Source organism: Hyaena hyaena, unplaced genomic scaffold (assembly GCF_003009895.1).
Source record: "Hyaena hyaena isolate Hyena2069 unplaced genomic scaffold, ASM300989v1 scaffold_80, whole genome shotgun sequence".
In the NCBI taxonomy this organism is placed as follows: Eukaryota; Metazoa; Chordata; class Mammalia; order Carnivora; family Hyaenidae; genus Hyaena; species Hyaena hyaena.
Window position 1 is genome coordinate 1,874,777 of NW_024080712.1, and position 14,890 is coordinate 1,889,666.

Below are 14,890 nucleotides of genomic sequence, written 5' to 3' on the forward strand. Positions count from 1 at the left end.
CTTGTTACTGTATAGCTTCCACATGGTCTGGCCTGAGAAACTCGGATCACACAAATTGGATCAGGACAATTTCTTTCCTTCTTTTTTTTTTTTTTTTTTAAATATTTTTTTATTTATTTCTAGGAGAGAGAGAGAGACAGCGTGAGCAGGGGAGGGTCAGAGAGAGAGGGAGATACAGACTCTGAAACAGGCTCCAGGCTCTGAGCTGGCAGTCAGCACAGAGCCCGACGCGGGGCTCGAACCCACGAACTGCGAGATCATGACCTAAGCGAAAGTCGGACGCTTAACCGACTAAGCCACCCAGGCGCCCCAGATCAGGACAATTTCTAATGGCAAGGCGGTCGCGGTAATGGAGAGATAAGCATGAACACAACTATTCGCAAAAGTCTTCGCTAAGTGTTGCAGTAGATTGTATATCTATCTTTCTATTTCCGTAAGATGTTGGGGGAGGGCATCCAATTTTAAGTTATTTGCTAAATAACTTAATTCTGTTAATTAACTTTGTAATTTGCTAAAAAGGTATTACTCCTAATGGTGCCTTCATTTTACTAACGCCATGTAATCCCCTCCATTTTACCAAACTTTCAGTAAAGTCTACGCCATCAGAAAAGTATTGGAGGGAGTGTTTTAGAGAAGAAGCAGGGTAACAAGGCCTGTGCTCCCTTCCTGGTGGTCGGACAGAGAAGTGAGCTGCGAATGACCAGAGAATGAGTGCACGGAGTTGGAGCTGGTGGTGGCGAGAAGACACAAACCCTCAAAGATGTCCAGGGCTATCAGTGGGCTCCCTTCCATCCTGAGATGCGGGTCAAGTTACTTTACACTGAATCTCCAAGGAAAAATAGATTTCCAGCTGGTCCTTGAGTTACATTTGCTTAACCTCCTTTAGAATCTTAAACGTTCTGAGAGCTACTCCCTGGGCTGCCCCGAACTGACATCAAGTTTTGTGTGTCCGTGTCTCTCCCCATACCTCTCCCTTCTAAATTCCTTTTTCTCTTTAAAACATATTTTTGGGGCGCCTGGGTGATTCAGTTGGTTAAGCGTCTGACTCTTGGTTGTGGCTCAGGTCATGATCTCACGGTTCACAGGTTCGAGTCCCGTGTCAGGCTCTGCACTGACAGCGTGGAGCCTGCTTGGGATTCTCGCTCCCTCTCTCTGCCCCTCTCCCATTCGCACGCACGCTCTCTCTTGCCCTCCCTCTCCCCTTTCTCTCAAAATAAATACATAAATAAACTTCAAAAAATACATTAGGAAAAGAAAAACATGGTTTTTTCCTTTGGCATAAAACTTAGAGTGGCACCATATTAAATAATGCAAATTTCTACGGCTTGAATAATGGTGTTTATTTTCTTTAAATACGCTTAAATATGAAACAACAGACAGTAGTTCAGTAAACTCGAAACTACAAGCTGGACAGTAATCATAAAATCAGTGCTGATCATACAAATCAAAGTCTGCATAATAAAGAGGCAGAATAATTCACAAGAGACTTTGTATTAGTGGAGGACTATAGTGTCTATATTTTATAGTGGAGACTATAAAATTGCCTCATCAGCTTTGAGTAATAAATCATACAGCACCTGTGATTCTATGAGGATCAAACCTTTCTCATTCACTGGGAAAAAAAAAAAAAGTTTACACAGGTTCCCTCCTTTGCATTCCTTGCTGTGCACGGGTATCTTCAGGGGGAAGGCATTCGGTGAACCAGGAGAGCCCCAGCTGGTGTGTAATGGAAGGGTGGTCCGGATTCACTGTGGTACCAGATAAAACAGATGTTTTCCCTAGTACCTGGAAAAAAAGAACAGTGGCAGCAACTTGGCAAAGCAGCATCCCGTTTAAAATGTCAGAGATGGGGAACTTGGGAAAAAGCGGAGTCAGGGGTTTTCTTGATCATGGAGCCCATGGGCGGCCCTCTTCTTTGGAAAGCGGCAATGCTTTGCACATGCTGGTTTTCCATTTGCACATGTTCTGGTGTGAAAGGGACATCTGTCCTCACAGCTGTTGCAAAAGAAAATAAACACGAGAATTCAGAATCAAGGACTAACTCCAAAGGAATAACTCTGTCCTGATTTGATTAAGTTCTCAAAGTAAATTTTCCAGATATGTATTTAAAATGTCAATATAAAATCCTGAATGCTTATTCTACATGGATGCAAACTCTGTGAAAGCCCAAACGGCAGCCTGTAAGCGTCCTTTATCGATGAGTTTCTTGCTATATACATCCAGCGCCATCCCCTTCCTCAAAGAGAAAACAATCACATGTGGACATATATTGAGAGAGACTGAACCCAAGAGTCTGCTGATCTGAAATCCACCCCCCAAATAACTGTTCACTTCTCATTAATTTTTTGCTTACGATCCATAACCCAGCAGTAACAGGCAGGATTTTCTTGATTTCACAATCAATCATCACTCTATATAATACTCTCACCTATTCCTTAGTTGCCAAACCTCTGCTCTACTATCAAAAAAAGGAGGGGGGGGGGGGGCTTGGGCACTAGAAAAACATGCTTTTGGAAGGAATCTCACCCAATTGAAATGGCATGTACAGTAAACGTCAATGAATGAAGTTAAGGCGAACGTGAAATGCTTTCACCTGCAGGTGTCTGGGTGAAATATCTTGTGCTTCTTGCAGCAGCTCTCCAGGCTTTCTCCACACTCAATGCAACTGCAGTTTTCTGGGTGCTGGATAAGCTCTCTGGGACACGGGGTTTTACACACACACTCACAACGATCTTCGTCAAACTTCATGTGCGGCCCACAGAGAGCCATTTCCTGGAGATGAGAGTGCTCTAAGCAGAAACAGAAAAGTGGCGGTTGAATGGCCACAGATAACGCCGTTGGTTATATAACGCTGTCAAAGTTGGTTGTATACTTCCCATTATTCTAAAAAAATTTTTTAATGTTTTATGTATTTTTGAGAGAGAGAGAGAGATAGACAGCACGAGCAGGGGAGGGTCAGAGAAAGAGGGAGACACAGAATCCGAAGACAGGCTCCTGGCTCTGAGCTGTCAGCACAGAGCCCGACGCGGGGCTTGAACCCACAAACTGAGCCAAAGTCGGACGCTCAACCGACTGAGCCACCCAGGTGCCCCTACTTCCCATTATTCTAAAACGCCCTGGATTCTCCCAGTCTCCATCCCTATAGAGGTTTGCCCCTAACCTTTTCACAGGGGGAAGGAGATTCATGTCTGATTTCATAATACAAATGCTGAACTCATGTGTTCTCTTAAGTTTGTGATAAAGATATTAAATTTTTTTATTAATGTTTTTTATTTAATTCTGAGAGAGAGAGAGAGAGAGGGAGGGAGGGAGGGAGAGAGAGCGTAAGCAGGGGAGGGGCAGAGAGAGAGGGAGACAGAGAATCTGAAACAGGCTCCAGGCTCTGAGCTAGCTGTCAGCACAGCGCCCGACACGGGGCTCAAACCCACTAACCGTGAGATCATGACCTGAGCTGAAGTCAGCCACTCACCCGACTGAGCCACCCAGGCGCCCCTGTGATAAAGATGTTATAAGCTAAATATTTTTACTCAGATTTGGGTCTCATCACTTTGTGCACCCAGTTCTGCCACCGTAAGTTTGTTCTATCATTTCCATTATTGCTGCTACCGCCTCAATTCAGTCAGTATTTTTATACTTTTGGGTGTAGATGGCCATCACAGATCTTGTCGTCACACGTTTTATCCCTTCAATCCATTTCCCACGATATTATCAAATGCAAATCTGATCACATCATTCTACAGCTTTAAGTTCTTTAAAAGGTTCCCCCGTCTTACAATAAAAGAGTATTTTCCCACGACGATATATGAGACCCTCCATGAACCTTCCAGACTCTTCTCTCTCCTTCTCCTCCCTCTCATAAATATCCTATAGTCCCCTACGGTCCATCCATACCAGATTAGACTACTTTTTATTCTCCTGATTATGCCAGCATCTCCAAGCCCCATGCTTTCAGCCTTTGCCCTTCTCCCTGTCAGTCATCTTTCCTCCCAAATATCTTTCCCAACTTCTACAAGTTTAGCTAAGCGCCCTTACCCCATGCATATTTCCATCTTGTCCCTTCTTCCATTGCTTACATTTGTCTGTTTCCTTCACGAATTAAAAAATGTTGAAGGTTACAGGAATCGGATCTCATCATTCTGACATGAAATGGGCACTTGATAGATGCTGAGTTCATTTGGAATAATAAAAGGGTCCTATAACGGGCTGAGGAAGACTCTGAAGAATCCCATCCGTCGTTCCAAGACATTGGGTTAAACCATATGTTTTTGTCAATATCTGACTACTGACAATGTATCAAAATGGCAATCTTGTGTTGTCTAATCTTATAGTTTGAATGGCTCTGTGACTGATGATCCTTGATGATATTCCACCCGTGTGGAAAGGCTGTTGGAAGGCTAAATCTGGGGAAATTCCTGAAATTGCACAAAGAGGAAAAAAGCAAGCGTTGCAAGCCATATGCCAATAAGGCATATGCCACTTTGGGGCAAGGTGAGAATATATTATTCCCATTGGATATTCTTTCCTGATTTGTCAAAGATTAACTGACCATATAATTGTGGGGTCATCTGTGGGTTTTCCATTCTCTTCCACTGATCTATGTGTCTATTTCTATGCCAGTACCATACTGTTTTGTTGACTACAGCTTTGTAATATAACTTGAAGCCCAAAACTGTCCATTGATTGATGAATAGATAAAGAAGATGTGGTGTGTCTCTGTGTGTGTGTGTGTGTGTGATGGAATATTATTCAGCCATAAAAAAGAATGAAACCTTGCCATTTGCCACGACAAGGATGGAGTTAGTATAATGCTAAGTGAAATGAGTCAGTCAAGTCAGAGAAAGACAAATACCATATAATTTCACTCATATGTGAATTTAAGAAACAAAAAAATGAGCAACTGGAAAAAAAAGAGGGAGAGAGACAGATCAAGAAATAGACTCTTACCTATAGAGAATAAACTTATCGTTACTGGAGGGGAAGGGGGGGATGGGTTAAATAGGTGATAGGCATGAAGGCATGCACTTGTAATGAGCACCAGGGGATGTATAAAATTGTTGAATCACTACATGGTGCACCTGAAACTTCTATAACAGTGTATGTTAATTATATTGGAGTTAAACTAAAAACAAAAGAAAATGAATAGATTGTTAAAGTAGCCCTTAAAAGACTCACGTCAATCACTAGGTGGCGGTAGAGATTCACTGGGCCCACTTTAGGTAGAACCGATGCCCTTCTTAGGTGGTTTAAGGAAACACAGTCCACTGGGTGTCTGATGCTGAACTTGAGCAAGGTAGTTGGCAGAGGCTGGCCTCAGTCCTTAGGGGCACTCATTAAAAGTAACAGAGACTGGGGCACCTGGCTGGCTCAGGTAGGTAGAGCATACAACTCTTGATCTCAGGGTTATGAGTTCAAGCCCCACTTTGGTGTAGAGAATACTTAAAAAAAAAAAAAAAAAAAAAAAAAGTAACAGAGCCTGCGTGTAGGAGGCCTGAGTGAAGCAGCAACTAGCTTGGGGGATACCCGGGAGTATGCTATACTGATTTCAGTCAGGGAGGGTGCTGGTGAGATGCCACGAGCTGTGCTCTCAGCCTTGCTTCATTCATCCAGCAATAAGCTCACGGGTGTTTTGTTTCCCCAAGTAAATCCTTGAAGTTGTGGCTGTCTTGAGGAATTTAAAATATAGAATCAGGACTCCTCAATTTTTCTCTTTTCTTTCTCGGTATTGTTTGTTTTAACAGGTTAAAGCAATGACCTGAATCCAACGAGATGAAATTCGACTGGTCTTGGATTCACTGACCCAAATGTGCTCATTCAGGGAAGAGCTGTCATTGTAGGAAAGGCAGTGTAAAAACGGTGCTTGGGGAACAGTACGCTCCGTAGGGGTCATCAGTCTGATGGGGCCACCGGAGAAGTGACCGTGCTCCAGCTACCCCAGGCCTCTCCCTTCCATCACTGCTGCAATGTCCCCCGAAGCCCCCTGCCTCCTTTCGTGCCCTGGGCCAACACCTCCTCCTCTACCCTGTCCCTGGTTGACTGTGTTAAAATTCTACTCGGTGCCGTCACTCTGCTGCTTGAACCAGCGGACTGGCTTCCCTTGGCCCTTAGCATTACATCCAATGTCTGGGACCAGGTGCCCAAGGTCCCCTGTGAACGCCTCCAGCTCCCTCTCTCTCATGCACCCAGCCCCCTCCCATTACGTTCCCACCCACCGTGCCAAACTTTCTCCAGCACCCTGATGTGCTGCCTCCTCTCACTTCCAGTCCTGAGCACTCAGGTGTCCCCTGCGCAGAGCACCTCTCTCCTTCCCCCGACTCTTCGCACCCTCCGCGCGCACGTGCACCAGCTGAGGTACCCCCGGGATATCCCAGTAATAAACTGTACATGGACTGCATGTTAAAATGATTAAATGAAATATACAAAAATTAATCGTACTTGTTTCTTTTGACCTTCTTAATGTGAGTACTACAAAATGTGAAGTTACATAGGACTCTCGGTGAAATTCCACCGAACAGTCCTGTTCTGGAGAGAGAGGTTTAAGCTTCGGTATGACTTACTAACAACACGGGTGAGCCCAGGGTCACTGGGCTGCCTCTGTGTGTGCCAGGTTTCCCCATGACTGCATCAGCTTTCATGAAAACTTTTAAAAGGAAGCCAAGAGACGGAAGTCTAGAAAGTAGGATGTTATTTACGGTTTCTAGGATAGTATTCCATAGAGCTTAGTTCTTACAATGTCTTGCGTGTAGATCAGAGTTTGCAAGAAGCAAGGTTCAAAGTGCATGACTCCTTGTGATCTTTTTCAGTGGAATTGTGTCATGGTCTCTGGGAAATAAATGTTAACGGTGCATTCATTTTCAGCCAAATGATCATCACCAAAAGTCACAGCTTTCTGAGTTCTGAGCAGTGACGACAATATTCAGTTCCCCACTCCTGAGAGCAACAGCTAACCACGGTTCGCTTTTACTTTGCCAGAAAAAGTTTTCTCCTACGTCCCGTTTTTTCTCAAATAATGTCACAGGCCACAGTTGGAAGAAACCAACAAGTCTAAACATACTTTCTGTTACCGTGAGCCTTTTATACAAATAGATCCGTAAAATGCGGCAGACTAGTGTTCAGCTCTGAAGTGGTTTGCATAAAAGGCTACCACTACCTTTCAAATCCAATGTTGTCGGATGCTCTAATCACTGGGCTTTTCTTTAAGATTAAAAAACAGAGTCATGCTTGTTTTGAGGACTGAATGAGTTGATAATACATATAAAAAAGGCTTATAACATTGCCTAGCCATAGTGAGCACTCAACAGATGACAGTTACAGGTGTTATTTTTATGATTGCTACTATTTCCTTACTGCTATCATTACCTTCCATTCCAACGAGTGGATTCTCCTCCCGTAAAACACATTTACATTTGTTGCTGTCCCATAGCATGTCAATAGGACAGAGTTTCTTGGAATGGGAACAGCTAGGAGAAGAGAACAAAAAAGCAGACTTAAAAGCATTCAAGGGCAATCATACCTTTGGAACATTTTCTTTAACGCTGAATAGATTTCTGAGTGGAGGATCATTACGATTCTTAAGGAGCTTAATTCATATTTATGAACTGCATGGTATTAGATAGTAATTCTGTAATCACAAATGTTCTATTTGGGAACGAAACTGTAATTGTGGACAGTTATCATCTTTTAAAGAAGATTGCTGTTAAAACTGTGCAAATTGGCTGTCAACAGGGCTTATTTACTGGAAGTAAACATTGTCCGAAAAGCATTAAGCGCTGCCGCCTTTAAAATGGAGAGAAGAACACTGGCTGGAACAGCAGGAACAGGCTCAGGATAAACGTTTTTTTTTTTTTTTTTTTTTTTACAATTTTCTTTTTTTTCTTTATTTTTTTAAAATAGTTTATTGTCAAGTTGGTTTCCATAGAACACCCAGTGCTCATCCCCACAAGTGCCCTCCTCCGTGCCCATCACCCCCCTTCCCCTCCCCCCCAACCCATCAGCCCTCAGTTTGTTCTCAGCATTCAACATTCATGAGAGACTCTTGAATGTTAAAACGTTCCTTTTATAGAGGCCTCCTCTTCCGCTCCCCCCCCCCCCCAGAGGTCCAGGTGTCCTCTCAGCTCCGTAATGACTAACATCAGCACCGGCTCACGCCACCTGCCACTCACTGGATACACTGCTTACTTTTGCAAGATCTAAGTCTCTCACTCAGTTACTTTATGTTTTCATTCATTCAGCATTTGTACTCCGCCCTGTGTTTCTCTATATGAAATTATTTTTTCCCAAATCAAAGATTCTCACCTTTGATTTCAGGACACTGCAGGGTATCATAATTTGTCTCATAAAGAACCACAGAATGCGCTGAAGAAAATTCCAAGTCAAATTAATGTTAAGCCATTTTAATTCAAAAATAAGATGTTTCCATTTGGTTTTCTTAACAGGAAGGTCAGAAAAATCACCAAACTCAGATGTGGATACTTTTGCTGCTCCCCTGGGACTTGGGGACCCTTTTCACTCCCCAGTTTGGGGACTTGAAAGTATAAAGAGCCAGAAACGAGTTTCACGTCATGCCTGTTCTGGACTAAGGGAATGTGTGCCAAATCTGAGGCTAGTGTAGAGTTTTACAGCCGTACCAGGCTCTGCACATTAAGAACAAAGGTGGCTATAAGTAGACATGGGGAGTTCGTGACCACTGAGTCACTGGTCTTTCCCCAACATACATCTAACACCCAATAAACAACATATTTGCCAGTTATTACCAGTGAGAAGCTTGAAGATGAAGAACTTGCAAGTGATGACTGTAAAATTAATGAAATATTCTCCACACACGGCTTTAGCAAAGGCAAGAACAAGTATAAACGAATACAAGAAACGCTTACTGATCTTCTTCTGGGACCTGGATGGATCTTCTGATAATGGAGTACGAAGGGTGGGGAGTCGTTGGCAGGCACTTACAACCTGTATGGTTGGCAACCTTAACAGGCACTAATTCAGGTACTGAGGTCAAAGGCACTGATATCTGAAAGAGCTAGAGGGGAGAAAGAGAACCATAACACATACATATTTTTAGATAATAATCATTTCTACAGTCTGCATTTTTGCCTTGGTCCTTTATGGGACTGACTTTAGCAAAGCTGTCCATTAAGAATAGAACTAACGAGGGGCGCCTGGGTGGCTCAGTGGGTTGAGCGTCTAACTTTGGCTCAGGTTATGATTTTGCAGTTCGTGGGTTCGAGCCCCGCATCGGGCTCTGTGCTGACAGCTCGGAGTCTGGAGCCTGCTTCGGATTCCTTGTCTCTCTCTCTCTCTCTCTCTCTGCCCCTCCCCTCATTCACACACTGTCTCTCTCTCTCAAAAAGAAATAAACATTAAAAAACATTTTTTAAAGAACTAATGAGGATAAGGGCTGGCATGATGGAAAGGATCCTGGCCTGTGAGTCAGGAGACTGGGGGCTTATGCAACTTTACCAAGTATTTAAGACCAAATCTCTTGACTTTTTAGTGTCGCTCGTATCCCTGTAAATGGCACTGTTGGTCCTTGCTTCTGTTTTCACTTTGAGTGTAAATTATAAGGACTAAATGAAATCCTGGCTATGGAGTTTCTTTGAGACAGCGGCAAATAGGTTATTGTTCAACACTACGTACTTATCCCTTCTCATACCATCCCCATTGAAGGAATGGTTTCCTGTTCCTTGACTTTGGACTTGGCTATGTGACTTGCTTTGGCCAACAGGATGTTAGCAGACATGACACAATGACCAACGTGAACTGTGTGTGCTTTGTGGCTTGTTTTGTCCTGCACATGCCACAGCCATGAGAAGAGCATGATTCGGCAGGCGTGCTGGCCCAAGGGATGAGAGACATGGGGCCGGACCTGCACTCAGTCTGTAGCTTGGAGTCAAGCCCAGCTGAGCCCCCTCTGAACTAACTGCATCTTAAATGCATGGGTGGGAATAAGTCATTGTTGTTTGAAACCGCAGGGTTTTAGGGTGTTTATTATGCAGCATTACATAGCAAAACCGACTGAAACGAGATCATCACGCCCAACCAAATAATTATAGAAAACATGAATACCATTCTATTTCTATATGCGCTGTTCTATGTTAATTCATTTATCCCTTATGACAACACTACACAGTGGGTTTTTATTTACCAATCCCCTACTCTGCAGGCGAAGAAACAGATGTACAGAGAGGTTATACTACTTGCCCAAGGCCACATAACTACTGATCGGAAGAGTGAGGATTTGAACCCAGGCAATCTGCCCTAGAGCCAGAGGTGATACTCTATGCCTTATTAACTTTTTGGAACAAAATTTCTGTGACCAGAAGAAGCAAGGTGGGATCTTGACAAGTAGAATTCAGAGAAATGACAATTGCTTTGTTTCTAGAGTGGCTGTCGTGTATGGACAAAACTGAACTTGATTTTAGTGTTCTGTTCATTCAATCCCCATTCCATGCAGTCCTTACTACACATAGCATTCATTTATTCACTTTGTTTCTAAGATGTAGGTCATCTAAATAGTCCATAACTTTGGGGTGAGAGGTAGTTGTTTTTTTTTAAACCACTGTTCAAATGTTCAAGAGTGCATATTTGGCAAGAAACACTTCTGTATACTTACTTAAGTACATTCTTTTTTAAAAAAAAAATTAACGTTTTTATTTATTTCTGAGAGAGACAGCATGAGCAGGGGAGGGTCAGAGTCAGAGGGAGACACAGAATCTGAAGCAGGCTCCAGGCTCTGAGCTGGCTGTCAGCACAGAGCCCGACATGGGGCTCGAACCCACGAACGGTGAGATCATGACCTGAGCCAAACGACTGAGCCACCCAGGCATCCCTTAAGTACATTCTTTAAAACTAATCATTTGTTGAGTACAGCAGTCAAAATAAAGTACTCAACTATCTATTAAGTGGAAATGATCCATTAAAGTTGTGTTTATTCTGACCTTTTGATATGTAATAGAATTTCTATGAGTCTAATAAGAGAATGTTTTTAGAGTGCTTACTTTGCATAAACTTCAACTTGTTGAGAAATTTTTCAGCTCTGCTTTAGGGAATAACGTGGTCCTGAGCAAAGCCTCTTACATTATGCAAGCTTTATTTCTAGTGACAGTTGATACTTAGCCATACTTCTGTCATGTTTTTAGCTCCTGATTGCCAAACAGTAAGAGGTCAGAGCCTTTACAAATTCCAAGATTCACTAAACGAATTTAGAAAAAGAAACTCTATAGTTTGTGGGCCATTTTAGGGGGCAAGGGGACCAAAATGAAGGCTAAGTTAACCTATTACCAAACAAATGAGCATTCCATTCTTTCCATCCAATTAAGATCCTTACCTACTGCAGATATATTAGGTACATACGTAATTTTATTGTACTACCTCTGTTCACAGTCACGAGGAGGATACATTGCATAGGCAAATGGGACAATTAAATGAATATATCAACATGCGCAAGGAATTTGCAACCCAGAGCCAAAAGGAATGTAGTTTGACTTACAGCCTTTTAATAGGTTTTCCTAAGTTTGCTGGTACTGCTCTGCGATATAAATCTATTGTATTTTACCAGAATATAGTAGTGACAGAAAGAAAAAATTACCTATGGGGAGAAAGATTTTACAAGATGGAGAGGGAAGAATCCTTTCTTCCATGGGGACTACAGAATTATTTTCAAAGATCTTTCCTCTTTCGCGCTAGATACGCTCCATTTGTCTCCCCCCCACCCCCCCGCCCCAAGAGATGCCACCCTCTCTCCTTCCTTCCCCACTGGGCTCTGTGTCTCCTGACGCTGACCTCCAGGTCTCTTGCATCGTCCACCCCTGCCCCCGACTCCCTGCTGCCACCCCTGCAACCGGTCCCGAAGCCTTCTTCTCCCTTCTCTCTGGGTTCCCGAAACTGCTTCGGCCCCTAGCCTCTTCGGTGCAAGGGTGGGATCAGCTCCCCAGTTTTGGCAGCTTGGGGCATTTCACCAGCCCTTCCTCCATCCCACGGCCCCACCGGTTCAACTCTCTTCTCAGTCACTCCGCTCGAACACCATGGAGCCCGACGAATGCCCAGAGCAGCGCAGACGTCTTCATTCCTCTGGTCCTCTGCCCTGGTAGCTCCCGTAGGACTTTCTGATTCTTGACATTATAGCATCAGAGAGGCTAGAACAACATCACACGCTGCACGGTGAGGTTTTTATTTATCCATCCCTCACCTCTACAGGTGAAGAAACAGATGTGCAGAGAGGTTCCAGAACTTGCCTAAGGCCGCACCACTATTGATTGGAAGAGTGTGGATTTGAACCCAGGCAATCTGCTCCAGAGCCAGAGGGACTTCAGGCTCTGGAGGCCCACAGACCTGGATTTGAATCCCAGCTCTGCCACAGCTGAGCTCTCTGAGCCTCCGTCTCCTCATCTATAATAAGATACCCTCTTAGCTCGTTTCAGGGATGAAATGAGATGATGCCCATGAGATGTTCGGCGCGGGGCGCGGCAACCGGCTTAGCTATGGCCGGCAGCACGCTTGTCCTCTGGGCTTCGGAGGGGGCCGCGGGCGGGTGTCCCCTTACCTGTTTGGAAACGTAGGAGGTGCTCGTGTTCATGCAGACGCGACTCTCTTCATTGCAGCAGCCGCCACACCGGAACACGTTCACACAGGGGGGCTTGAAGAACGTGCTGGTGCTCCTCCCCAGCTCGCTGGCCACCTCCACGCACGTCTCTCTGGGGCTGCACTGGGTTCTCTGCCATTCCTCGTCGATAACTGTGGAGAGGAAGCTGTTGGGGCCAGCGGAAGAGATGGCCCCGACAGGCCAGTGCGTGCCAGGGTGTCACCGAGCACAGTCACTTTCACGTCTGGGGTGCTGGTTATCTTCCCCGATGGGGATTTCGGCGGGGGGGGGGGGGGGCGGGGGGCAGTCCTCTAACCAAAGATTGTTCTCAGAAAACTTAAAACCAAAATCTGTGTCCATTCCCATTTACCGAATACCTTCTTTGGTGAAGACCGCCCTGTCCGGTACGACACTCCCCGGGGTACCCCCTGGAGGGGCTGGCTAATGAAGAAGCGAATGGAAACGGGTCAAGAAAGAACTTGTGTTATTTATGAAGCTGGGCAGCATTTCTTCTGCTGGAAGTCAGGTGTGCGTGGGTGTTAGCGCCATCAGGAAATACGCATCTGTTGGCTGCAAAAGTAACCGTAGTAGGATTCACACCGGGCAAACCGCATGCATGGAAATTTAAGTGGAACTAACCTTTCCTCACGTGAGGGGTTTTTCTTTTTTCCTCTGCGAGTGCCCCATACTGATGTTTATGGAAAAGAATGAAATTAGCCAGGTCATTCTGGCGGTAGGAGCAGTATTCTGGCCATTCCAGCTAATTGGAAGGAAAGAAGAAAAAGAGACAAGCCTCCGGGAATGGAAAGATTACATACTTTCCTGTAAAACGGTACTTGCTTTTTCTCTCGTTGTTTATTTTTCAAAATTAGATTCTGACACTTTGGTACTCAGAGTTGTAGAGCCTTTCCAAAGTGTTCTGGGGAAATGATTCAATTTTAGGATAAAGACAACTTTAAAGGCTTCCTCTGAGCTTGCCATGCAGCTGTAGGGTTTAGCCTATGTTGGAGGTGGTGGTGAACGCCTCCTGTGGTAGGAAGCTTCTAAACTGACCCCGCAGTGAGGCCCACCTCCCGGTGTTCACACCCATGTACAATCCCCTTCAGGGTGGGGGCTGGGCCCAGTGACTTGATTCTTGCGAAGAGAATACCGCAAAAGTGACAGGCTCTCACTTCCATGATTAGGTTTAAAAAGACTGAATTTGGGGGCACCTGGGTGGCTTAGTCGGTTAAGCGTCCGACTTTCGCTTAGGTCATGATCTCGCGGTTCGTGGGTTCGAGCCCCGCGTCGGGCTCTGTGCTGACTGCCAGCTCAGAGCCTGGAGCCTGTTTCAGTCTGTGACTCCCTCTCTCTGACCCTCCGCTGCTCACGCTGTCTCTCTCTCTCCTAGAAATAAATAAAAAACGTTAAAAAAAATATATTTAAAAAAAGAAAAAAAGCTGAATTTTATCTTGCTACCAGTCTCTATCTCTTGCTGACACTCTCTTTCCCTTGCTTTCTCAACTTGTAGGCTCTGATGAAGCAAGCCGCCATATTGGAAAGGTCCACATGGCAAGGAACCGAGGGCGGAATCTGGCCAGCAGCTGGCCAGTGAGGAGCAGGGGCCCACAGTTCAGCAGCTTGTGAGGAACCAGGGACCTCAGTTCAACAGCCTGTGAGGGAACTTGGAAGCACATCCTGCCCCCGTTAAACTTTGAGATGCCGGCTGCAGCCCAAGATGACGCCCTGACTGTAACCTCTGGAGAGATCCCGAAGGAGAGACACCCAGCTAGGCCATGTCTGTATTTCTGATCCACAGAAGCTGTGAGGTAAATTATGTTTAAGCAGCTAAGTTTGGGGGTAACGTGTTATACAGCAATAGATAAACTCTCCTCCATTTTTACCCCATCTTCAAAAGTTTGTATTGGTCTCTCTCCATATCATTCTGGACCCCACAGATGTGAACATGTTTCCCCTAGAAGGGACGAAGCACTTCTGCTCGAAGTATACGGATATAACATTATCCGACCCTAGTCTCTGAATTATTCCCTTAAAACACTTTTTCCATATCTTTATTCCACCCCCTGCCCTTAATCTTAATATTCCTTATATGTTGCTTCTTTAATCACTGAAAACACGAAAGACAAGCTGTTTGGCCGCCTGGGAAACCTTGTATACACTACACAACCTGCCTCAACTTTGTTTTAGCATGATAAAATCTTCTAACCCGAGACCTTTTTAAATTTCTGATTATGAATGTTTATATAAAAAGCCTAAAGGCTGTAACCATGAGAGAGAAATTACCCAATTTGGTATTAATATGAGTATTAC

General features: G+C 44.5%; 1 protein-coding gene across 1 annotated transcript in view; it reads right to left on the reverse strand.

Moving 5' to 3' along the window:
• Positions 1-1,361: 1,361 nt before the first annotated feature.
• VEGFD (vascular endothelial growth factor D) overlaps positions 1,362-14,890 on the reverse strand; it is a 30,945-nt gene continuing 17,416 nt past the window's right edge. Inside the window, exons 3-7 of the mRNA XM_039233948.1 lie at positions 12,542-12,732; positions 8,871-9,019; positions 7,357-7,457; positions 2,594-2,789; positions 1,362-1,995 (exon numbers count right to left, since the gene is read on the reverse strand). Coding sequence (XP_039089879.1) covers positions 1,872-1,995; positions 2,594-2,789; positions 7,357-7,457; positions 8,871-9,019; positions 12,542-12,732 — 761 coding nt within the window. The 3' untranslated portion in view covers positions 1,362-1,871. The remainder of the gene's footprint in view (positions 1,996-2,593; positions 2,790-7,356; positions 7,458-8,870; positions 9,020-12,541; positions 12,733-14,890) is intronic.